Genomic DNA, 26,386 nt, shown 5'->3' on the forward strand with positions numbered 1-26,386 from the left:
AATATTATTTGAATAACACAAAATCATAAACTACTCTCGATGGAAAAATAAAAAGCCGCTTAACAAAAGCCACTTACCAAAAGTCCGTAAAAATAGATCAATGCTAAACAATCACTACCGTGCATTGATTGATTAATTCAATACTAGAATAAAGTTCCACTACCACCTAATATATTGAATTTAGAGAAAGCACTAATAAGAGTTTACCCCTAAAATTACTAATTGATGTAATATTAAAATAATATAATACATTAAAATTTCATAACTTTGTCTATTACTATATAACAATTGGCAGACTTGAACTTCCACCTTGATTTTTGTTGACACTTGCATTCAATGAGGACCCATTAGAATTATTGTTCACATGCGTAGTGTTTGACTTTTTAACATTCTTCTTTACATTCTTATTTATATTTGCGCTGATTGCTGATCCATTACTTGGAGTTGCTATATTACTATTCGGGGTGTTGTGTGTAGAATTCATTATATTTTCAGGATTAGAATTCATTGGTGATGGTTTATTACCTAAATTTGGAGTATTATTAGTTGATGAAGGATTTGATTTAAGTTTTACATTTGTTGGTGGTGCTTCAACTTCATGACCTAATTTAATTTGAGCTAAATTGATTATTGGTAATAATTTATTATACCTTTCACAATATTCATTTATACTTTGTTGAATTATTGAAAGTCTTGTTATTATATTTTGATAAAATTCCTTCTGTGAATGATCTTTTGGTATTACTGTTAAAGCTCTTAAAAATGATGACATATCGTTTCTTAATATATTAGTCTCTGCTTTCAATCTCTCTATCTCCTCGTATATTAGTTTTGGATCTATCTTACCTGAAGTTATATCGTCTATTTTGATCAGGTCCGGTAGTTTTGGTCTCAGGTCGTCAATAGCATTAAACTTGAACATGTTGTTTGTAAGATCCTAGTTTTATTAATAGCTATAAAATCTTGAATGTCTGATGATGCAATACGATTTGTAAATCTCGTAGTCGTAGTTGTTGATAGTAAATTAAAACTCCGCTTTATTGAAGAAGATTGTTTATTATTACAATCATATTCGATTTTTTTCAACTAAAGTTAGTTAAAAATTGTCTTTAATTTATCTCGTTTAAATAGCTATTTCCGGTGGAAGGTTTTGGGCGGCTTCAATTCAATGTCTCCCTTAAGTCGACCAAAAATCTAGCACTGCTCGCATGAGAAACGAGAATAAAAAAATCAAAGATTTGAATATGAAATATCTAGAAATTCACAAAAGGCATTACAACAAACATGATCAATTGAAGACAATTGACATAATCATTACGAAATATATATGGACACTTGTTTAAAATCAACTTTAAACAATTATAATTTTAGATCAATTGATATAGACTATACAGAATTTAGTAACACTCAAAACTCAGATAATAATTCATCAAGTACCAAAGTAATAACTACTTTATCAAAAGAAGACGAATACATGTCTACTAATAAAAATCATAAGAATCAAGATGAAGAAGAACCAGTAAAGAATCCCAAGAAATATATACCACCACATAAATCTAAAAGCTCCCAGAAAAATCAAAGTCATAATCCATCCAAAAATCAATATCAAAAACGAAATGGTTTTAATAATTCTACAACTAAAAATGAACCAAGTATCAACATGGACATATCATTCATGGATGAAGAAAAATTAGCAATGAGAAGAAAGAGATTTGAATCCAACAATAACAATACCAACGTCAAAACCAATATCAACGGTTCTAAACTCCCAATTACAACTACTACACCAACGACAAAAAGATACGATTATGGATTAATAAGTAGGGGAGATGATAAACGACTACAAGAATCTCAAACAGAAAGAGAAGAATTCTTTCTATACATCTTAAACAAGTTCATTCAATATACTTCTCAAAACACATCAAGATCATTATATGAAACAATTGAAAAATTAAAAGAATTAAACCCTGAAGATTTCGAAAGTGCAAAATCTTTAGATTTACAAGAACTTCCAAAGAAAGATTGTAATGAAATAATGTTGGATAGTTTATCAATGGATATTAGGAAACTAAGAGAAAGTTTATTAAATCAACCACCTACTCAATTTCATAAGAAGGTATTTTTATTTTCAGTTCGATTTTCAAATTATTTTGGGAATTTTAAAACTTATATTCCAAGTATTAATTATTTACTTCATTATTCAAAACAACTACAACTAACAAAATTAGAAATTGAAGAAATTATAATTGTATTGGTACTACATTTAGTTCACAAAAATAACAATCTACAACAAGCAATGAATTACTACGTCAAATATATCCCAAATAGACCAGATATCCTACACATCATAAAAGCATGGGTCTACAACGATTATTTTACATGGATAAGTATTTACAACAATTGTGAGAATTACACAATTAAGTCAATGATGAGTTTAGGTCTTAACAAAATAATTAACAAAATGATCAAAATAATAACGTCAAGTTATTATAATCTACACAAATCAGTGATTGAAAGAAATTATCTACCTAAAGAAATGAAGTTTGAGGAGTTTAAAACAAAGTATAATGTAACTTGGGAATTGGAAGATAATGGGAATGTAATTATAAGGAGACGAAATAGACGTAAATAGTGATACTAACATCTGTAATATACAAAAGTAACATAGTTATTTCACAATTGAAGCTACTCTGCAAAAACTTAAATTCTGTTTCGTATAACGCTTTCTTGCAAAAGGGATGCTGGTGTATTGTAGAATTGGTGATTAGTCTTCTTCATTTTGTGTCTATAGATTTGAAACAATTTAAACGATATCGGTTTTGTACCTAAATGAAGAAAATGTCTAAATAAGATTTACGGATTAAATTCTGCCAGGCATAAGCAATTTTAGAGCATTTTGGTACCGAAGATGAATTTTTAGAGAAAGAATGGCAATAGTATGGGGATCAGATTGAGAGATTAAAAAACCAGTAAAAAAAAAAGTAGTCATCTGGCTGTCAAATTGTTTTAAGTAGACCCGGTTTGAGACATTACTATACGGAATAATATTCTACCGTTTTCAAGAGAGCACTTCATGTCCATAAATTAGATGTGTACGATAATTAACTGTATATATTAAAAATTAATTCATGATATCTCTACAACTATCATAACATTCTTAAATCAACGCCAAAAATCAATAAAATCGTGAAAAAAAAACACAATTAAACAACACCTTTCATTAAATTAAAATTAATATACTTATTTATTTATATTAATCTTTGAAAAATTATAATTATTTAGCAGCTAATAATTGAGTAAATTCTTGAATATCAATTTCTCCATCATTATTAGTATCAGCTTCTTTAATCATTTGATCAACATCAGCATCAGATAATTTTTCACCAATTGAAGTTAAAACATGTCTTAATTCAGCAGCACTTATTTTACCATCACCATTTCTATCAAAAACTTTAAAAGCTTCAGCAATTTCAGCTTCTGAATCAGTATCTTTCATTTTTCTTGCCATCATAGTTAAAAATTCAGGAAAGTCTATTGAACCATCTGAATTAACATCAACTTCATTAACCATATCAGTTAATTCACTTTCTGAAGGATTTTGACCTAATGATCTCATAACTGTACCCAATTCTTTTGTTGTAATTTTCCCATCACCATCTTTATCAAATAATGAAAATGCTTCTTTGAATTCAGCAATTTGTTGTTCAGATAACTTTTCAGCCTAAATATTAAAATTGTTAGTAACGTGTTCTGGAATGTTGTGATATAAAAGATAAGATCTCAAAATTAGTCATAGAAGTCGAAAGAATATTCATATATTCATAATAAATTAACCCATTTTTAACCTTATTCGTATAAATACATACCATTATTAATATTATCTATACAATTGAAGTTGATTAATATATATTAATTGGTATAAAATTATGTAATGAACTCTAATGATTATTGATCAAGTATAAATTCTATAATAAATAATAAAAATAAAATATGAAATTCTATTTTTAGTTAATTGATTTATTATGTATTATATCATATTTTGAACTATTATACACTACCAACATTAAAAACAATTTCAATCCAAGTTATAAAAATATGTAGTTTTACAACCAACCTTTGAATCATTTATTTAAAATCATATACGTCTACTTAACGCGTTCTTTTGTTTTATATATATGAATAATGATGATATCCAACTAAATCAGTTAAAGAATAGTCACAATAAGTATAATAATGGAGTTAAGTTAAATGCTGTTGCTAATAATATTGATGATGATAGTGATAATGACTTTGAGGATAGTCAATATCTGATATTTTTAAAATCATTAAATAATGAAAATTTGATTCATCATATTAATCATATAAGTCAAACACAATCCCAAACTCAAAATTTAACTATTAATAAAAGTCCAGAATTTAAGCATCCTTCATTTCAAGATAATTCTACACCTAAAAAGTTACCTTCTATATTAACATCAGTAAGTTCAGATCCGTTTGATGATGATTTAGATATTAATTTGATTATTAATAATTCAAAAGACAAGCAAACAGAAGAGGAAAATAAACAGGGAGAAGGTGTAATAAATAATGAAGACAATGAAGACCATGGTGACCATGGTGACAATGATGACAATGATCCTAAAATAATTGAAAAAAAAAATTCACCAGATGATGAGTTTAGTGATTCAGATTCTGCAAGTGATAAAGACGAATCAGCAATAGGTAAATTGCATGAATTTGGAGATTACAAAACATATTTTGATTCAAAACACATGAAACAACAACGTCAAGATGAAGCTTATGTAAAATGGGATAAACAAAGAAGAAAAGATCAAAATTTAGATTTAGAACCAACTTCAATTTTTAAAAATTGTTCTATTTTCGTTAATGGTCATACAAAACCTTCAATTAATGAAATTCATAGATTAGTTATATTACATGGTGGGAAATTTTTAAGTTATTTACCAAATAAATCAAGTGCTACGCATATTATATGTGATAGATTAACTCCAAGAAAAAATATAATGTTTAAAAATTGTAGAGTTGTTAAAGCAAAATGGATTGTTGATTGTGTTGAAGCAAATGAATTATTAGATTGGCAAAAATATAGAATTATATTGGATGTTGCTTTTGATCAACAAAGATTACTGTTTGGAAACACCAACAAAGAGTCAACTATTGATGAAAATGAAAATGAAATAGAAAAAGGAGAAGCTAATGATGAAGTTCAAGCCTCAGAATCAAAAGCAGTAGAAACTGGACTAAAAGATGATTTCAACAGTAATATGGTAGTCAATTTCGATGATGAAGATGATGAGATTCAATCAACATTATTGAGACAAGAAGAAAATATTTTGGAAAAGTCGCAGCAATTAGAATTACTGCAAAACCAAGATCAAACAAGTGATGGTATAGATGATATTCCAATATTGGATAAAATCCCATCTGCGGCAGATAAAGGAGTTCATCAAGTTAAAGGGAAATTTGTTTTAGATGCAAGACATCCTGATTTTTTAGCTGGATTTTTTGCTAATTCAAGATTACATCATTTAAGTATGTGGAAATCAGATTTAAGATTAAAATTTTTAAAGAGAATCATAAAAGAGAATCTACATAAAACTAAACAAACTCCTTTCTATCAACCAAATGAGAACAAAGATCAAAAAAAAATAATAATGCATATTGATTTCGATTGCTTCTTTGCAACTGCTTCATGTTTAAAACACCCCAATCTTGACATAAATAAAGATGCAATTGTTGTTGGTCATGGTGGTAAAAGTTCAGATGTTGCAAGTTGTAATTATGTTGCAAGAAAATTTGGGATAAGAAACGGTATGTGGTTTAAGTCAGCTCAACAATTATGCCCAAATTTACATTTATTAGATTATGAATTTGATTCTTATGAAAAATATTCTGGTGAATTTTATAATTATTTGGTAACTAGTAATTATTTTGATACAATTTTTCCAGTGTCTATTGATGAAGTATTGGTTGATGCTACTTCATATTGTAATAATGCTGAAAAAAGTGTTGAAGAAGCTGTTGATGAACTTAGTTCAATAATAAGAAAACACATACATCAATTAACTAATTGTTCAGTTAGTGTTGGAGTTGGTTCAAATGTTTTATTAGCTAAAATTGCCTTGAAAAAAGCAAAACCAAATGGTCAATTTGCTTTATTTGATAAAATAGATGAAACTTTAGCTACAGTACCGGTAAAAGATTTACCTGGTTTTGGTAAAGGTATATTGATAAAATTAGAACCTGAATTTAATAAATCATTTCCAATCATAGAAGATGTTTTACCCGTGCCTAGACAAAGATTAACTCAAATCTTAGGTGAAAAAACAGGTACAAAATTATATGAATATTCAAGGGGTATAGATCATACAAGTATCGAAATCGATACATCAAATCCAGAAATGGTATTAGGTAGAAAGTCAATCTCAGTGGATGTCAACTTTGGTATTAGATTTGATACAGTTGAAGAATTAGATGATTTTTTTATTAGGATATCCAAAGAAATGTATTACAGAATGATCAACTTAGGTATAGTTGGTTCAACATTAACTTTAAGATTAGCTAAGAGAAGAGAAGGTGCAAGTATAGTAACTGCTAAATTTTTAGGTTTAGGTGAAGTTGATTTTATCAATAAGAGCTCAAGATTAGGTGTTGCAACAAATGATTGGGGTGTAATTGGTAATGAAATAAAAGTATTATACAGGATGGTTAATATTCCAGTTACTGATTTAAGAGGAATTTCAATAAGTATTACAAAATTAAAAGATGCTGATTTAAATAAATCTGCAAGACAAATGCAATTACCTTTTCAAAAAACCAATAAAAAATTACCACTGCTGGCATTAACAGTTGCTTCTCCATATCGTGATAATGATAGGAGAACTTATCCAAGAAAAAATTCATCACCTTCAAAGTCAACCAACAATTACAGATCTTCAAATAATAATAGCCCCATCAAGAAACAATCTATGAAAATAGACGAAAAATTAATATTTAGCAAAGAGGATATAGCAAAAAGAAGAAAAAAATCAACATCTCCACCTTCAGTAGTAGATCAATTTGGAAACCTAGATCAAATTGATTGGGAAATGTTTGAAATTTTACCACCAGATATTAAAAGAGAATTAGAAAGTGAATTAAGAAGAAGAGGTATATTACCAGAATTTAAAACCAATAACTTCAAAGGTAAATCTTATTTACAACAATTAATTCCAACTCAAGGTGGTAATACTAAATATGTAAGAGTTAGAGAATCACCAACTAAATCACCACTGAAAAGAAAACAAACTCCAACTCCATCACCAATTAAAAAACCTAAAACTGAACCCATTTATGAAGATTCACAATCTTATGATTCATCAGTTATAAATCAATTACCATCATCTATCAAAAAGGACGTATTAAAAGAAATAGAGTATAAGAAAAAAATTAAAAAATATAATTTATTACCTATGAGAGATAAGATTAATCAAAAAATAGAACAATCAAAAGTAGAAGTAGAATTAATAACATCAGATTGGATATCAACACAGCCAAAAATCATAAACTTACCTCCATTTTTAAATTTCGAGAATATAACAACTCGTCAACTTCGTCTTAAAATAAAACAATGGGTAACAACATCATTAGATCAACAAGGTCCTCATGAAGATGATATTATTTATTTTCAGATTTTTTTACAAAAGATGATAGAATTAGGTCAATTAAGTAGAGCTATATTGTTAGTGGATTATATAAAGGAGTTGCTAGAGTATCATAAGTTGATGATTAATTTTGAAACTTCGTCACAAGATCAATTTAGTGATGGTCAAAATATGTTTTTTATACTGGGTATTGATGATTGGGACATACAATTAAACACTTTATATAAATTTCTAGAACAATACAACAGAATGTAAAAGAGTATAGATAAGAATTATTATAATCACGAAGAAGTATCTAAGATTACTTGGCTAACTTATAAATGTATTTATAATGACTTTGCAGCAAAGTTATTTGAAATTGAGTGTGAATTTGAATTTTATTGGCACTAAAGCTCCCATAATCTATTCAAATTTATTAATTGTATACATTATATACAATTTGATTAATGATTGGCTAATAGTTTGACTAAGATTGATGCTGTTTTACTTCAGAATTTGACTACCACTACACTTTTCTGTAGTTTGAATTGTTATAATGTTAATCTTTATTGTACCTTACAATCCTGCATAGAACAGTTTTAAGATTTACGCTACTTTTCAATTTTGCAGCATAACGAAGATTTTGCCATTTAGATATATACAAATCAATATATTTTTTTTATCAATATTTACTACTTTTTCTTCTTCAATTGATCACCAACTTCTACTTTTATCCATATCCATACTACTTTTATCCATACAAATGTAGAGCTATTTATTTATTTATTTACTAACTTCACAATTCTAGTTTCACTATCAATTGAGAACTATTTGTGAGACATTTCACTAACTTAATTATGGCCGATATCTGAGTTGACTACCTGAGACTTTTCCCCAGCCCAATGAACAAATAAATGATTTTATTAGACTTGAGACCCAATTTTTGGAGACAAACTTAACTGACTGACTGGACTGTGATATAGATTAGACACTGGAGTGGAGCAAGTGAGATATTTGGTGTTTTGGACGATTGACTGACAACCCTTTTTGACTTTGATACTTGAGATACATGACTGTGACTGGGTTGTTTGTTTGGTAGAGATGGATAGTTGATTATAACTCAACTTTGATTTAGGTCAATTCATATTATGAATTAAAGTTTAATGCAATTATTAAGACTAAAGATAGCAGAAAAAGACCGGGAAATTGAAACAAAATAGACACAAACTAGCCCCATAGACACTACGCATATAAATAACAAGGTGGTAACTAAGAGTGAACAAAGGGCCAAAAGTTCTTTACACACAGACTATTCAGAATTACGGAGCTTAGACTTTATGACAAAAAAACTAAAATTTGTTTCAAAAGATGCTACCAAGCTCTCTAAAAGTTTTGTGCGAATTCACACGCAAAAATGCTGCAAATATAAAATATTTACAACTATTAGATCTGGGTGCAAATTGACAAGCGCAACAACTCAATCATAAAACACTCATCAATATGACCATTCAGCATTTGGTATACTTTTGGTCACTTATATCAATAAACTTTTGAAGTACTGATCTTTCGGAGATCAATTGATCAAGATAATAAATTAAACATATAAAGTATTGAAAAAAAAAAAAAAAAAAATTGTAATTTTTAGCAAAAAATGACATTAATAAAGTCAACAAATTCTAGAGCAAGGGGAGCTACATGATTTAGTAACCACCCAAATTGCAGATACTTGATTAGTATGACGTGCCCCAAAAAATCCTCGATTGGGGGAGTTTACAGCTGTCAACAAATTATTGTTGCAAAAGTAATTAACATGTACAGGCAAAGCTTCAGCACTTGCAAATCATAAGACAAATATGAGCTTTAGTGATGCATACATGTTGCCTATTGGTTCTTGATGGTACTCAGAGTTCTCAATATGGCTAGAGAGTCTGTAAATCTACCTCCAAAAAATTTTGAGGGTTTTCTGATTTGCGCCCAGACATTTCATTGTTTTTCAGGCTATACTTTTTCTTGCATATTCGGTTACCCTTACTGCTCTTCTTTGCAATGCACTAGGTCTTTTTGAAGAAGCCCTTTTGGTTGTTGAGATATTAAGCAAAACGTCTAACTCCATCAAATGAACAGCTGAAGATCTGAAAGCTGTACCAAAACTTACATCTGGAACTGAATAGTTTTTAAAGCACGCCAAATTGTGTCTTGCTCCAGTGGTTTAGGAGATATAGGCCAGATTAGTTTTGGCCTGTTTCAAGGTCAATGTTACACAAAACCGGATTTATACCACCGAGAGTCACGTTTTGTAGTTTTTGTAGCGCAGTGGCTAGTGTAGCTCACCGCAAATTTTCAAGGTTTTGGGTTCGATTCCAACTAAATTTCGGTCATCAAGGTCAAAATGACACAAAACCGGAGTTTTAGCTCCGCTCACGTGTTCTAGTAATTAATTATGCAGCGTAACTCTAAAATACAGTGTTTATGAGCTAAATCAGAACATGAAATAGTCAGTAAAAGTAGGGACACTAGAACGAAAATGAGTTTCTAGGGTGGCCAGTTAGGTTTAGTGGTTGGAAGTCTTCACAGTAATATTTTGTGTCCAAAAATACACTACTCTCTTGCACCGCTGATATTTTGCAACAAAGAGGAAAGAATTTCTGATAAACAATCTATAACATTTTACTCTCTGTACACAAGTTTTTACTATTCAGACAATAGTTCAAGAATCTGAAAAAGGTTGGGGGCACAATTTACAATCAATTTTCCTTATGAGGTAACAATTTTTAACATTGCATTGAGACTCACAATATTTCCCTAAATTCAGTTTCAAGATTCAAGAAAAAGTTTATCTAAACAAAGAAGGAAATCTTAGATGAAACGAATTCTTCTATGTGATTCAGATTTATTGACAAAATTATCAGATGAAGTTCCATCAAACAAAATGAGACAGTCATTGGTACAAGGATTAATCAAGGGTTACAAATTAGACGAATTATGTGAAATTATAGACGTAGAGCCAATTGAGTATAAACGATTAACTTTATATCATGATATGGATTTCATCAAACAATTAATTTTGGATCGAAAAGAGATTGACCAACAATCAGAAAATCACGAAGTGATAAGTAATAAGATTTCTGAAGTATTTGACTTAATTGAAGATCTAGTGGATGACGAAGTTGATGCTAAAGATGATGAATTGTATGGATTATCTCATGATTGTTACCCATTCCCCTTTATGAAATACTATATAAATTTGACAGCTGCTTCCACAATTCAATTATCCGAGAGAATGTGTGAATACATCAAATCGCAGCACCAGCAACAATTTCAAAGTAAAATTATAGGTCTAAATTTTTACGGTGGTCGACATCATGGTTCAAAATCAAAAGCATCAGGATTTTGTTATATAAATGATATAAATTTAGGTATTTCAACAATTCGTAAAAATTTACCAAATTCAAACATATTTTATTTAGATTTGGATTTACATTATGGTAATGGTGTTGCAGAAGCTTTTAAATTTTCACAGAAAGTTACTACTTGTTCTGTTCATAGATTTGATGTTGGATTTTTTCCAAATGCTGGCTCATTCGAAGAATCAAGAACTGGAGCATATAATATTTCTACAAAGCGAGGCTTAAATGATGAAAGTTTAAAATGGATCCTAGAAGAAGTTGTTTTGAATTTGATTAAAAAGCATAAACCCAATTTTTTAATTATTCAAGTCGGCTGTGATGGTCTAGCAACTGACGTTCATAAACAATGGAATTTGACTATTAAAGGATTTAATAAAGTGATCCAAAATTTAATTAATGATATTGACAGAAGCATACCTATAATGATTTTAGGTGGCGGAGGTTATAATAATGCAGAAACAGCCAAATGTTGGACTCATCTTACTAATTTTTTACTTGATAGCAACTTCCCTAAAGATATTAATGATTTTCAAAATGAAATACCAGAACATTCATTGTTAGATTATTATGAAAACGATGGCTACAAATTTTGGACAGAAACAAATTCCAATCCTAGTAAAATGCATAATGAAAATACCATAGAATCTTTACAAGAAATAAAAGAATATTTATTGTCATTATAAAATCTATTTATACCCGAATTTTGGTTTCAACACTTGTCCCCAATTTTCATCCCATCTAGATTTACTCTCCTCAATAGCTCCCGTTTTTAATTTATTCAATAAATCATCGTTTGTAAATGCCAATTTAATTGAATTGTATAACTCTTCTGAGCTTGTTTTTTGGACCACTAATCCATTCACTTCATCTTTAACTAATTCATTTATAGCGGGAAAGTTCAAAGAAACAACTGGTATACCAGAACCAAAAAAATCAACAATTTTCATTGGCAAATCTATACCACTTGATGATGTATGCAACGATACCCCTAAATCTGCAGTTGCTAGTATTTTTGGATAGTCTTCCGAACTTAGCCATGCAGTATCAATTATGATTTTATCTGAAAATTCTAGTTTTTCAACCGTTTCTAAGAATTGACTTTTCATTGGTCCTTTACCTGTAACTATTAAAAATACAGGTGGTGTAGATAAATCACTCTCGTATTTTTTTAGTGCATGTAGTAAAATATTAAAGTCCTCATCTGGTGTAAAGGAAGTTGAGCTAATTAAAATTTTTCTTTTTGGGAGGTCTGTAATATTATTGAAGATTTCATGATCAAGATTTCTATCGCCTACTGGTGCAGGTTGAAATTGTTTACCTGGTCTATCATATAATGTTACAATTTTTGATTTTTGGAAATTAAATTCTTCAACTAAAAATCTCTTCATTTGCTTACTAACTGTTATATTTAAATTTGCAAATTTACCCAAAATTTCTTCATATTTTTTCACTATAACAACAAATGGATTATTTAAATTCTGATAACGTAAATTCAAAATCGTGTAATTCAAATTATGCCAGTCAATAACAATTTTCAATTTATTGTTGATTGCGTATTTAAACATTAGTATGATTAATAAAATTGGAATACTAGGAGGATTTTGAATTAGTACATAATCAACATCATTTCTTGTTCTCCACATGATTTTCCAAACTTGTATAATTTGCATAAAGATTTTAAACCCAGCAAATGCAATATATGGTAAATTTTTATCATTTTTAATAACTTTGATTGGTATTACATCAATATTTATATCATCAATTATTTCATTTGGTGGTTTTGTCTCCACATATCCACATAAATTCACATTATAATCAATTGCGCTAAAAGATAATGCATGATAGCATATTCTTGGTGAGTGGCCCAAATCTCCCATTACAAATATTGATATCGTTCTCCTACTTTTCTTACTTTTAGTATTTTTATGGTATAAGTATGGTAGTATTTTATATGCTAGTATTGGTAAACTTACATATATTGCTAATAAATAGTACAACCATGGACCTGAGTATTGCCAAATATGATCAAAACCTTTATATTTGATTACTTCAACCATCTCTCAACTTGAAGAAAAGATCTCGTGAGTTAATGTTTTAGTAGATTGAAAAATTGTAAAATATATATTTAAATTCAAAAAAATATTTAAGGAACATTTTTGTTATTATTTTATGTCTAAATTGAGGCACTGATAATTGTATCTTATAGCACCTGCAACATTATGCAAACGTAAACTGGCAACTTGTCCGAGTGGTTAAGGAGAAAGACTTGAATATCTCAAACAATAATTTAAGGAATCTTTTGGGCTTTGCCCGCGTAGGTTCGAGTCCTGCAGTTGTCGCTTGTAACACATTTATAACCTTTTTTTTTGCACCTTGCAGCCAAATTATCTTGACGAAGCTCTACTAACATCAGTAAGTTCTAACAATAACCAACATATAATTTGTCTACCATAACAACCATTTTAATCAACCATTGATCTTGTAAACCACTGCAAAACTTTTCCATATCTATTTAGAAATATAAAGCAAATGACAATTTTGCGTGACTAAGTTTTATCTGATTTTGGGCCCTAGTTTTCTTGAGATAATTTTCACTTATATTGTTTCAAGTCAATTAGTGTGATAAGAAGTAATTTTGCTCGAAAAATTGAATTCCTGGATGTTTCAGCTATGTGGCCTAGACAAAAAAGTCTAGAAGTCTAAATATTTTAGATCAAAGATTGATTGAGTTATATCATGTCATTTTCTAGCTCTGATGTACAATAAATTTGCAAGATGGTGTTAACTTTTGCCAAAATTCGTCTGAAATGGTAACAGAAAATTTGAGAATTACTTAGTAAACACACGAAGAAAGTTTTAAATATTGTGGTTGGGGCTTGATCTTAAAACGTCTCTTGCACGAGCTCGCCTTAGCATCGTGTTGAATTCTAAATTGACAAATTTTAGGGTAATACAATAAATTGATAAGAGTTAACAGCTAAATACTAATCAAAATAAATTTGAAAGTGTTAGCAATTATCCTTTCATTACTATTTTCATCATTTTACACATGTGCCCGAAAATTATCACAAGTCGTTTTATCCTGTGTTAATGCGCAAGTTAACAAAGTTATTGAAATTTTTTCTAGATGTGTTGACCTTGTTTTGTTCTGTTTCGACAAGTAACAAACTTTCTAAGACACATCCGGGTTTGCAATTCTATTTCCGAAATAGATGTTATAATAGTTAAATTAACTTTTTACCTCTCAATTTGCTAAATATTAAGAGAGTGAAGAGATGTAGTCATGAGCGATAGGGAACTTTGTTCTTGTAATCAATATACATTCTAAGTATACAATTATAAACATGTAATTTTAAACCTTACTCTACATAAGGGACTTCAACTAATAATTCATTAATAATACATATTAATGCAATTATTGTTATAATTATTATCATTATTTATTATCCTTATTTATTATCATTATTTATTATCATTACATTTATCATTATTTATTATCATTATTTATTATCACTATGTCAAACAACGACAACAACGACAACATTGCCACTTCTATATATGATATACGTCAAATGTAACCCAATTAGAGATCAACTTATAATTTTTCTTCTTTTAAAAACCATTAAAATATAAGATTTATAATTCTGGTTAGGGTCTTTTGCCTCAGTATTTATAATCTTTTTAATCAAACAATTTGTACGATATAAGTTAATAACTCATTTTATTAATCATACAATTAATTAATCATTCAATACAAACCATAGTTTATGATATTAAATATAAATTAGACCATATTAACATCTAATAATCACTTATCAATATTATTAGTTGAGTTATTCTCATTCGGTCATTTAATTTCCTCTTCTGTTTATTCAAAACATGAGACTTAGATATTATTATATTTGAAACAAGTAATTTTTTTTGTGTAATCGCGTGATAATTTTGCAACCAATTAATTGATGAACTTATGAGTTGACTTTGCTATTGTTATAATTTTATGAAATCTACTTTGTGAGATGATTATAAAATTAGACTTGATTATTATTATGCTGTAATATAATATGAAAAACAATTGATTTAAAAGCTATATAAACTATTTAGAATTTAGATGACACTACCGAATGCTTATATAATGTAATCTCATCAGATCTATTCACAATTATGAAATGAGCTTCTAATGACTACAATTCTACGAGCTTCTTATGACTATCATTTGTTTGTGCAGACGACTCTAGGTAGAAAAACTCCGACATTTGCAACTCGGTAATCATTATATGTAAGATATGAATGGTGATTATTCACATCGACGATATTATATGTAAGTGGCAAATGATGATAATTCATATCGACTATAACATGTAGATTTTAATTCCCCAAGTAGATGATATAATAATTCTATCAACCTTTTACCCCTCAATTGTAATAGATTGTGAAGAAAGAGTAGTCAAAAGCGATAGTGGGGCAAACTTTCTATTTACTTAATAAAACACAAAAATTTATTTTTAAAAATTGGCAACTTGTCCGAGTGGTTAAGGAGAAAGACTTGAATAGTTTAATCACCATTTTAAGGTATCTTTTGGGCTTTGCCCGCGTAGGTTCGAGTCCTGCAGTTGTCGCTTGATACTCATATTGATTTTTTTGCAAATTCTTTTAGTTTCTTGTCCATCTCTTACAATATGATATGTTCTATACTCGATGAATCTTTATCAGGAAGACTTCCAAACTCTTAAAACAACATCAAACATATAGTGATAGATGATTGTTTTTTTTGTTTTTGTTTTTCATATAGTTGCAAAAAAAGAGCGAAAAAACTGTAAAAACATGTTTCACGATAAATACCAAATTGAAGTGTCTTAGAATTTTGCTGATTGGTTGTTTTTAGAGCTAAAAGCAGTTTGCAACTGAATTTTGAATTTTTTATGTAAGAACATCATAGTTTATAAATAGATTGTGTGAAGAACGTAGGTAGAGAATTTAAAATCTAGTCTGTTCCTAAAATCGCGCGGTTTAAAATCGCACTTTTTAAAATCTTTAAATAAAATAAATAATATATGGAGCTGTAATAATAACTCAAATTCTACAATTAATCAGAATTTTCTAACACAGTACTTTTATATTCATATTTATAGACATATATGAGATAGTAGAGGCTAGTATAAAAACATGGTTGATACTCGACCGGATTTGAATAATATTTCAATAAATTCAACAACATCATTACCATTAAGTACTGCTGCAAATTTATTTGATCAAGATGATTCTGGTCCCTCATCATCTATAAAATTCAACCAATTGAAAGGATCAATTCCATCATATAATTTGAAATCAACAATAGTAGCATGTACAAATACACCTTATATATTTTTATATGGAGGATTTGATGAAAATGATGCATTAGATGGAAATGTTTATTTATTAAATACCGAAAAAATGGAATGGGAAATTGATGAAAAAAATGGTATTGAAGGATTATATCGAGAGGGTCATTCGGCAGTTTATTTAAATAATGGGAATGTATTAATTTTTGGTGGACTACCTTTTGATGATGAAATATTTGATACAAATTCTCAAACTCAAACAAATTCTCACAGTTTTAATAAAGATAGTTTAATGATGATTTATAATGTTTTTGATAAGAAATGGATTGGGCCACCTCCCTTTGCTTTAAATAATGCACCCACCTCAAGATCAAGACATGCATGTTGCTTAAATCAAGATAAATCAAAATTATTTATTAGTGGTGGAATAGTAAAGACAAATCCAGTCAATGATTTATATTGTTATGATCTAACCACAGGGGTATGGTCAGGTCCATTTAAGTTTGTTTCTAGGTTTGATCATACTATAATATATAACGACGATAGAATATATTCATTTGGTGGGTTGGATAAAGATATGAATCATGTTAAAACTATTTCCTATTTTTCATTTAAAGATCAATCCATCGTTGAAATTTCAATATCTAATTTGATAACTAATCAATTATCTTATTTACATTATGATTTATATATATTGGAGTATAAACAAGATATAGATTTAGTGTTGTTTGTAAATTTACCAACTTGGAATTCAAATGGTGGAGTTGATATAATGAGTTTAAACTTGAAAAATTTAGAGGTGGAGGTGTTGTTTAGTCAATTAAATTTTCAAAATTTTATATACCACGAAGTCAATCAAAATGAAGTGATTGGAGATAAAACTTCGCTAAAATATACTTGGAATTGTGCATTCACAAACGATAAAGGTACTTTATACCTATTGGGGAACAAAAAGAGATTATTTACACAACTATTTGGAAATGTGGTAACAAACAACTTTGAAAATGAAGATAGATTAATAATAGATCAAGAACCATCAGAAGAAGATGATGAAATATCAGATTTAAGTAATAAGCTAACAAATATAATAGAAATGAATATAAAGGGAACAAATGAATCTAGTCCAATTACTAGTTTATCACAAGATTTTGAAAGTTTATTCAATTCGAAATTTGAAACTGATTTTGAAATTGTTACTTTGAAAGATGAACAGTCAAAATTAAAATATGAAAATCAAGAACAATATGACACCAAAATATTAAGAACCCATAAATCTATATTAATTGCAAGATGGCCACATTTCAAAAGAATGATATCTAGTGGAATGAACGAAACTCAAAACTCAAAAGTATTAATACCTGAAACTTACAAAAAGATAGAGTCCTTAATATACTATCTATACACAGGAAATCTACCACAACACCAACACAAAATATCAGATCTCTCTGGTCTACTAGTAATTGCAAACTTATACCAGCTTCAAAATCTCAAAAATTTATTAATATCAGAGTTATACCCTGAATTTAACAAATTCACACTAAGTTTCAACAATCAAAAAGAAGATCACTTAGTTGAGCTACTTCAATTATGGAAAGACTTTAACATCTCAAATGAACTACTTTTCAACTCCAAGATTTTAAATTTCATCAAGAAGAAATGGAACTATATAATAAAATCCAGAATTTTTTTAAATTTAGATAAACAAGATATAATAAAATTATGTCAAGACACAAACGACATTTTTACTTCAACAACATCAATAGAGAACAACTATAACGAATCAAACCACTACAAAAACGCACTATTCGGTCAAATTAATCCATTGACAGGTACTCAGTTTGGTCAACCATCAACAATAACTTCAACAGAATTAAAATCACCATCCAGAAATTCTTTAAACTCATTTGAATTAACAGCTACACCAGATACGCCCATTAGAAGTACAAATTCTCCATTCTTAATAGATTCGCCGGCGAATCCTACAATTTCTTAAATATCTTAATAGAGACAATTTTATTTTTGGTAAAGTAAATATTAATGTATATTTTTTTCAAAAATTATCATCTATTATACTATGTAAAACATCCCCAATTGCTTCTACTCCATCTTCAATTCCATCTATTATATCTCCTAATATCTCTCCAAATCCTTCATGCACTCTTGTGGTTGTAGGTGTAGGTTCACTAGTTATTAAGTTCTCACTAGTTGTAGTTGGTATAAAATCGCTTGGTCTAGGTAAACTTTGAGATTCAGAGCTACTTGTCTTTTGTTGTTCAGATAATGAATTACCAGCATCAGAATTAACACCCACTGGATCAACTTTTAATCTTTGTCTCCATAATTGATCATAAGTTGCATTATTTCTTACAATATGTTCAACATCAAATGGTAAATTTGGAAAGGTTAATTTGTCTTGCCATGTCTCAGGTAATTTCTCATTATACACCAAATTGAAAGAAGTTCCATTGTTTGGAGCAGGTATCAAATCTAACGAGTCACATATGAGGTTATAAATATTTATATTTGGAAATGGTTTTATTTTCTGAGATTTGAAATTCTCATTAAAATATGGTCCTGAGGCTAAGAATATAGCTCTCATCAAAAGATGTGAGTTATCGAACCCGTGAACTCCCTTTGGCTTGTAAACATTTCCCATTTTATCCATTTGTTCATGTGTTGTTATTGCATACCCAACATCTGGGAAAATCCAAATAGGTGCTAATCTATAGTTATATTTGTGATTATTTAATTCACCCCCATACTTGAATTTTTTAGGTATATTTTCCATTTTATAAATGTTATAGTTTTTAGATAAATTTGAATCCAATTTGTTAATGTTATTATTTATTTCATTGATTATATCATCAACATTTTCGTCTGATTTAGGACGTAATCCAATCAATGGCCAGCCATCAATATGTTCTATTTTTTTAAGATCCACCAAATCATCAAGATACACTAATCTATCATTTGCAGTAGGTGCCATTCCATGATCGCTTACCACTACCAAATTAACAATATTTTGTAAGTTCCTATTCTCTAGTTCTTGCCTCATTAACTGTATAAAATTGTCCACATAAGTTAAACTTTGAGTCAATTCAACACCCGATATCCCACACTTGTGACCATACTCATCAACTGTAGGTACATAAGTTAAAATCAATTCAGGTCTACTCTCTATATCACGATCTAACCAACCCATTACTCTATCAACTTTTAACGATAATAATTCAGATCCATTGAACCTATCAAAATCATGCTCAGGACCTACTCCAGGAACTTCAGAACCTGGCCACATGTGAACAGCACTTTTTAAATTTTGTTTCGCTGCTGTTTGCCATATTGGTTCACCACCTTTCCAAAAATCAGGATCTAATCCACCAACTTCAGGATTTGTATTGATAAATTGCTTGTTGAGTTGAGGATCCCAAAATGTGTTCCCCACAATACCATGCTCCGAGGGATACAATCCAGTAACTAAAGTCCAATGATTAGGAAAAGTCAGTGATGGGAAACTTGGAATCATATACGGAGCTCCAAAATCTTCGATCAACATGTTATGTAGTGTGGGAGTATCATGAGGATTTATATAATGAGGATGAAACCCATCTAGTGACACCACAATTGTAGTTTTGTAAAATTCATGAGTTGAATTCGAATATATTGTTTTTGATTTGTTTGTGCTTTGACTTGTAAAGTTCGTTAAGTTCTTCTTGCTAAATAGTATTATTGTTGTTACTACTATTGCCAATAGTATTAATCCTCCAAATATAGTTCTATTTCTAACTTTTCTTTCGAGTAGTTTTAATCTATAATCCTTTAGGTCTATTGGTGCTTCTTCATCTAGTTCATCAATTTCATCTTGAGCATAATATCTAGGGTCTTCCAAATTACTAACCATTTCATATTGATTTGTTCTTTTAGATTTAGTACCATTAAGTAATGACTTTAGTTTGTTTATTAAGTTTTCTGGTTTTTTGGATTCTGTATCTTCTAGTGGATCAAAGAATTCATGTATTTCATTGTTGTTTTGGTGGTTTGGTTCTTGTTCTGAGAATATTATATCATCTTCTGGATCATCCATATCTGTTATAGGCACATCTACTGCATGTGGTGCATTGTAATTGATAGACATGGTTTGAACAGTCAGTAAGTTATGTATTGATAGTAAAATGATAGTGGTTTTCTGTAAATTGGGGTTAAGTTATTATTACCCCTGATTAATAAATTTACGAAGTTTAGTATGAGATTTTAAGATTATATCAATAGATTAGATAAAAGTAACTACATCAACAACATTATTAACTCTTTATATATATAAATATAATGATCTACACAACTTACAGATCTAAAGACCAAATTTAAAGTGTAATTTAGGACATCAAATTTTTCAATCCCAATAATTGATTATAATAAACAATAATATCATCACCATTAGGTTTAGCACAATTTTGATAATACAATTTTTCATATTCCTTGATGGATGAAAATCCAATAATACCTTCCAACCAATCACAATACAACTGATTATATTGTTTGACTATAAGTTCAATAAAATGACATAAATGTTGTAAATCAACTACTCCTTTATCTATAATTGACAAACATTCATTAATTGGAGTTACTAATTTCAAGTGAATGTGTGGTATTATTGTTTCATTAGTGAAAAGAATTTGATTTTTTAATTTTTCGGTGTATAATTGATATATGGATTTTATATATGGTGAATTTGTTGTTGGTTGAGGTGATACACAATTTTGCCATAATTTAACGTATTTTAATTGTAAATTTAAAAATTCAATAAGTTGGTTACCTAAATTTTGTAATTTTTTACGAAATTGTAATAAGATTGTAACTTGATGTTGGATTGTTTGATTTTTTGTTGGTGTTTCTAGAATTGGTAATGGTGGTATTTCATCCTTTTTTATTGTGAATAATGATATTTGTTTTAATGATTTAGATCTTTTTGGTGGTTGTTCTACTTTTTCAGTGGTTGATTCATTATATACTTGGGTTTCTTCTTTTACATCATTTAATGAAAAACTTCTTTTGACAATACTGGTCTATGATCTTTTTAATGATGTTGATTTTTTAAGTTCTTTTTTTGGTGGTTCTTGATGAATTAATTTATTATCAACTGAAGTACTTAATGGTTTATTGTTAAAATCATCTGGTATACTTTTATAAGTGGAATCACAATAATCTGGAAATTTCAATTGCAATAAATTATCAACCTGACTTAAATCACTCCAGCTAGTGATAGGATTTTTATTTTTCAAAACATCAACTATTTTGAATTTTGAATTTATTGAGTTTAACTTAATAAGACAAATTTGTAAATCTTGATGATGGTGAGGGTATAAAATTTTGACATCATCATGAATCAATTTTATAAATGAAGGTAACTTAAACCAAATTTCAATTGGGACTGATAACCAATTTTGATCTAAATCGAAATTTTGACTCATTATAAAGTTTAATTTATAATAATAACTTAATAAATTAAATTTAAATTCATTTGTGAAAAAATCAACTACTAAAAAACCGATTGGGAATTGATCTAGTGATGAATTATAAACTAATTGAAAAATATTACAACTTAATAAATTTTTATCAATACATGTACTAATGGAATTTAATTTATTTAATAAGTTCATAATTAAATTCTTATACCCATTATTTAATTTAACTAAATTTAAAAACACTAAATTTCTTTCTAATGAATCATTATATAAAAATCCATTTATTTTGAGATTGTGCTCAAATTCTTTGTACTTACCAATTATAAAATTTAAAAATTCAATCAAATGTTGTTTATATTGAAATTTCAAATCGTTTGTTTTTAATTCAATTGAATCTTTTGTTTGTAATTTTTTTAATTTTTCATGAATCATATTTGATGAATTTGAATCAGTTGATGAACTTGGTTGTTGTTTTGATATTCTTCCTTCAAATGGATCATATAATTGGAATTGATTATTGGGTGCGGATGTTTGAAGCAGATTTTGTTGAGATTGATTTAAAAGTGTTCTATTATTGTATGTATCAACAAATTTTGTATTTGATAATAGATATGATGAAGTAGTTGTTGTTGGTGAAAATTGATCATGATGATTTGGATGAGCTAAGTACATATTGATGGTTGTAGTTGTGAGTTGATATAATGTAGATATGACGATGAAAATGAAAAAGTAGATTTTGACAGATTTTATAGTTATTCTAGAATATATATATATATATATATATTTAAATATAAAAATCAACATTCTAAAATATATTTTGAAATTGTTTCATGTTAAAATATTATAATTTATTAAATAATATATCACTTTATAGTTTTGTATGATGAAATAATTTTCTCTAAGTATATGAGAACAATAGAAAAAATAAATGTTTCAGATTTAAAAAATAATTTATTTTTTTTGTTTCAGATTAGAATGAGTTTCTATTGTTGTTACATTTTTTCTCTCACTCTTCTTACATTACATATTTTCAAATAATAAAACACGAATAAAATTTACAATACAACAATTATAATATTTTAAAGGGGGTTAGACTCAAGGTTCTAGAATTAAAGTTGAAAGTTACATTTGAGATATGGAACTTAAATTATTTGATGTTACAGATTTAATACAACAAAAACCAATAAACTTTTAGAATTATCAAATGATAAGCAGCTTTATTTAATTTGAGTTTTAATACTATTTAATTATATGTCAAAATATTAAAGTTTTCAGGCTTATTGATTAATTAAACTCATGAGATATTTGAAAAATGAGCTGTATTGTAAATTTTTCACGAAGAACATTCGTTTATTATATATGATTTTCTTGACCATTAAAGCAATCTATTAACCAATACAAATAAAAAGGCTTAAATCTACGTTTTTATATGAAGTATGGAGATTTTTGGTTTCAATTATGAGAAATTGAATCTTGATCTTTAGAAGTATACTCTTGTTATAGATTGAAATTCCAAATTTGAAGATAATTTTCTGGATGGTGATTTATTACACTAATTAAGTTTTGCAGCCCACCTTGCATTGTCTATGTTCCTACGATTTAAAAGTCAGAGACTAAATTGAAGAAGTTCGAAATTCATATTTGTACAACTAAATCATCATCCATCCATTACTCCTTTACCTATATACTCAGATATAACTTTAAACAGATCCTTTGAGGATTGTAAAGAATCCATAAAAAATTCAGTATTATCTTTAAAACTCTCTTGCTTTATTTCAATGGTATAACAAATTGGACATCTAAGAGTATCATTGTTCTCATCATCAACAACCAGATTCAAACATTTCTGATGCATAGAATGTTTACATTTGAAATGAACTACGGGGTAATCCAAATGTAAATGACAAACAGAACATATGCTATTCAGAATCACAAAAGTTTGAGATAATTCTGTTAAACGATATGAGCTCTTGATTGATTCCTTTTGATAAAAATCAATTAATTTTTCGTTGTTGTTAATAGATTGATCCTCAACTGTAAAGAATCTCAATAAATATTCTTTGACTACTTGAAAATCAATATACTCTTTCCCATCACTTGTAAGTAAATTTAATAAATCCAAAGGCTCCATTTGAGCGTTTTTAATAATCAATTTCAAATCATTTAAATTAACTTGTTTGTAAATTTCTTTACTAGAAATAATGTATTCAAGCATCGATTTATACAATTCTGGTCTTTCACCACCTCGGGAATTCAAAAAAACTAAACATTTTTCTAAATTTCCCTCAACTTGAAAACTTTCAATAGTTTGTAAATCATCCTGAACTGTTACTTCACCTGGCTCAAAATTATATAAATGACTTAATAACAATAATGACTTTGGATCTAATAATTTTTGATATTGAGTAACTAAGTCGGATGCTTTTTCCAACCACTCTTCATTACCAGTCGTTTTATAAATTGATAAATACATTTCCAATAATGTTATTAGCACTTCCTTTTTATCCATTATATTCCCCTGATATTTATCAAATGCTTCAATACATGCTTCTAAAAATATAACGAATTCATTTGGATGGTTTGTGAAACTTGAGTATATAAGATTGGGTTTTGGTGGTAAATAAGTTGGCTCTGTAGTTGTAATTTCTTCTTCTATTTCTTTGTCCTCAGAAGAATTGAGTGTAAGATATTTCAAAAATGATTTATAATTTGTAAGTTCTACATTTTTTTCAATATCTGCACCTTCTTCATTATTTGCTTCAACTTCTTTTGGTTTATAATGTCCAGTAAATACATTAATCAACAACTCTGTTGTTTCAATTGGACACTCATCTAATAATTTTTTGGAGTGATCTATTAGTATTATCAATAAATCGTCAATTTTTAAAGATTTTATGTAGTTCAAGGCAACTTTTGGTTTTTTTAAATCATATAATTGAATATCCACAATTAAATTAGTTTGATTCAATTTGAATAGTAGCTTCAACACTTGTTTGTAAAAACCACATTCTTTAAATAAATTGATGATCAAGGGAAAATTTAGATTTTGTAAATTATCAATGGATAAATCGAATTCATCAATGAATAAATCCAATTCTTCTAGATTTTTTAATTTGCACAAACAACAAAGTAACAAAGTAATATGATCTATATTTGCCAATGATTTCAGGTAAAGTTTTTGTAAAAATTTCACCAAGTTACTAATATTTGTTGCTTCTTTAAATTTTGTAATTATATTCATTATAAATTCATCTTCATCTTCTTCTGAAAATTCAGTAAATAATTCAAGACACTCTATGTAAATGTCAATTGCCTCATTATATTTTTGTTCGTCGTACAAGTGATCTCCATGTAATTTTTGTATTCTAAGTAATGAATCCGTAGGTAATTTTTGTTGTTTTGCTAAATTAAAAGCTACTGTAAATAATTCTCTCTGTAGTATTAATTCAATTTGTTGATTTATTGGTTTTTCGAATATTTTGTAAAGTACCCCATCGTTTGAAAGGAAAAAAATATCATCATTTAATTTGAAAACAGACTTTATAACACTATTTGGAATTAAAAGATTGAATGATATGTGGTTGTTTTTTGTATCTAGTATGACAATTCTTGTTTGAATTCTGGTTGACTTCTCATCAGTTTGTGGACAGACCATTAAAAGATATGAATTGTATCTTAAGATCTTTGATTTTGGTATTTCGAAATTAACAGTTTTGATTTTACTTGTGGGGTTATAATATTGAATTGATTCTGGTAGTCCAACTATTAATTCTTGTTTAGGGCTGGTGGTAGTACAATCCAAGTCTGCTCCAAATTTTTGGGATAACATCCTCAACGGTTTTCCTTGATTTCTACCAGTAGTTGTAACAGTCAAAATTTTTGATGTAGTAGTTAAATACAAAACTTGTTCTTCTTCATTAAATTGTATACCAGTTACAGGATCATTTGCAACAGATTCATAAATGACTCTTTGTTTTGCTCCTCTATCTCTTAGCAAGTCACCTCTTATAAGTATGACTTTACCATTTGTGTAGCCCACTGCAAGACAAGTTAAATCGTAATTAAATTTGAAACAACTTATTGGAAAAGAATTATCCCCCATTCCTTCACTTCCAACACTACTGACCACCACCTGAGTTTGGAATTTGAATTTGTATTCTGATTCTTCAACATTTTCAAGATTTTGGATTTTTGTAATATCCCAAAGTTTGATAATTGAAGGAAATCCTTGTTTTTCGGCTAATGTAATTACTAAATTACTTGAATTATATAATGGCTCAATGAAAGTTATTCTATAATCAATATCGTAAGCTTGGAATTGACATGTACATGTTATATCACTTGGATTTATAATCTTTAAAGTTGAATTATTAACTGCAATAATTATATATGATTTAGTTGCATTGATTGATGATAATGTTGGATCTGAATATAATGGATCATTAGATTGATAATTTGGATCTCTTATTGGTGTATAATCAAATAGTTGAAATTGTCTCCATGAAAGTAGAATTGACATTTGTTATGAAATACGAAAGGTTCTAGGAGAACTTGGT

At 28.3% G+C, this 26,386-nt stretch overlaps 10 protein-coding genes across 10 annotated transcripts; 4 read left to right on the forward strand and 6 right to left on the reverse strand. All coding sequences in view use genetic code 12, as the record gives it.

Annotated features, from left to right (window-relative positions):
* Positions 1-277: 277 nt before the first annotated feature.
* Positions 278-922, reverse strand: MED3 (Med3p; the record flags this gene model as incomplete). Its single annotated transcript, XM_051762008.1, has 1 exon — positions 278-922. The coding sequence occupies one exon, from the start codon at positions 920-922 to the stop codon at positions 278-280; it is 645 nt and encodes a 214-aa protein (XP_051621157.1).
* A 405-nt stretch (positions 923-1,327) lies between these two features.
* KGF54_001620 (uncharacterized protein) lies at positions 1,328-2,632 on the forward strand (the record flags this gene model as incomplete). The annotated part of the gene is made up of 1 exon (XM_051762010.1): positions 1,328-2,632. One exon carries the CDS (start codon positions 1,328-1,330, stop codon positions 2,630-2,632), a length of 1,305 nt encoding a protein of 434 aa, XP_051621158.1.
* A 642-nt stretch (positions 2,633-3,274) lies between these two features.
* CMD1 (calmodulin) lies at positions 3,275-3,869 on the reverse strand (the record flags this gene model as incomplete). Its single annotated transcript, XM_051762011.1, has 2 exons — positions 3,275-3,721; positions 3,867-3,869. 2 exons carry the CDS (start codon positions 3,867-3,869, stop codon positions 3,275-3,277), a joined length of 450 nt encoding a protein of 149 aa, XP_051621159.1.
* A 306-nt stretch (positions 3,870-4,175) lies between these two features.
* KGF54_001622 (deoxycytidyl transferase) lies at positions 4,176-7,919 on the forward strand (the record flags this gene model as incomplete). Its single annotated transcript, XM_051762012.1, has 1 exon — positions 4,176-7,919. One exon carries the CDS (start codon positions 4,176-4,178, stop codon positions 7,917-7,919), a length of 3,744 nt encoding a protein of 1,247 aa, XP_051621160.1.
* A 2,584-nt stretch (positions 7,920-10,503) lies between these two features.
* HOS1 (histone deacetylase) lies at positions 10,504-11,733 on the forward strand (the record flags this gene model as incomplete). The annotated part of the gene is made up of 1 exon (XM_051762013.1): positions 10,504-11,733. One exon carries the CDS (start codon positions 10,504-10,506, stop codon positions 11,731-11,733), a length of 1,230 nt encoding a protein of 409 aa, XP_051621161.1.
* A 3-nt stretch (positions 11,734-11,736) lies between these two features.
* On the reverse strand, positions 11,737-12,927 carry ALG1 (chitobiosyldiphosphodolichol beta-1,4 mannosyltransferase; the record flags this gene model as incomplete). The annotated part of the gene is made up of 1 exon (XM_051762014.1): positions 11,737-12,927. The coding sequence occupies one exon, from the start codon at positions 12,925-12,927 to the stop codon at positions 11,737-11,739; it is 1,191 nt and encodes a 396-aa protein (XP_051621162.1).
* Positions 12,928-16,213: 3,286 nt separating this feature from the next.
* On the forward strand, positions 16,214-18,361 carry KGF54_001625 (uncharacterized protein; the record flags this gene model as incomplete). Its single annotated transcript, XM_051762015.1, has 1 exon — positions 16,214-18,361. One exon carries the CDS (start codon positions 16,214-16,216, stop codon positions 18,359-18,361), a length of 2,148 nt encoding a protein of 715 aa, XP_051621163.1.
* A 57-nt stretch (positions 18,362-18,418) lies between these two features.
* Positions 18,419-20,503, reverse strand: KGF54_001626 (nucleotide diphosphatase/phosphodiesterase; the record flags this gene model as incomplete). The annotated part of the gene is made up of 1 exon (XM_051762016.1): positions 18,419-20,503. The coding sequence occupies one exon, from the start codon at positions 20,501-20,503 to the stop codon at positions 18,419-18,421; it is 2,085 nt and encodes a 694-aa protein (XP_051621164.1).
* Positions 20,504-20,741: 238 nt separating this feature from the next.
* Positions 20,742-22,502, reverse strand: FAV1 (Fav1p; the record flags this gene model as incomplete). Its single annotated transcript, XM_051762017.1, has 2 exons — positions 20,742-21,431; positions 21,507-22,502. The coding sequence occupies 2 exons, from the start codon at positions 22,500-22,502 to the stop codon at positions 20,742-20,744; spliced, it is 1,686 nt and encodes a 561-aa protein (XP_051621165.1).
* Positions 22,503-23,487: 985 nt separating this feature from the next.
* Positions 23,488-26,349, reverse strand: VPS11 (tethering complex subunit; the record flags this gene model as incomplete). The annotated part of the gene is made up of 1 exon (XM_051762018.1): positions 23,488-26,349. The coding sequence occupies one exon, from the start codon at positions 26,347-26,349 to the stop codon at positions 23,488-23,490; it is 2,862 nt and encodes a 953-aa protein (XP_051621166.1).
* Between the last annotated feature and the right edge of the window lie 37 nt (positions 26,350-26,386).

This window comes from Candida jiufengensis, assembly GCF_024610255.1.
Source record: "Candida jiufengensis strain CBS 10846 chromosome Unknown scaffold5, whole genome shotgun sequence".
NCBI lineage: Eukaryota > Fungi > Ascomycota > Pichiomycetes > Serinales > Debaryomycetaceae > Lodderomyces > Lodderomyces jiufengensis.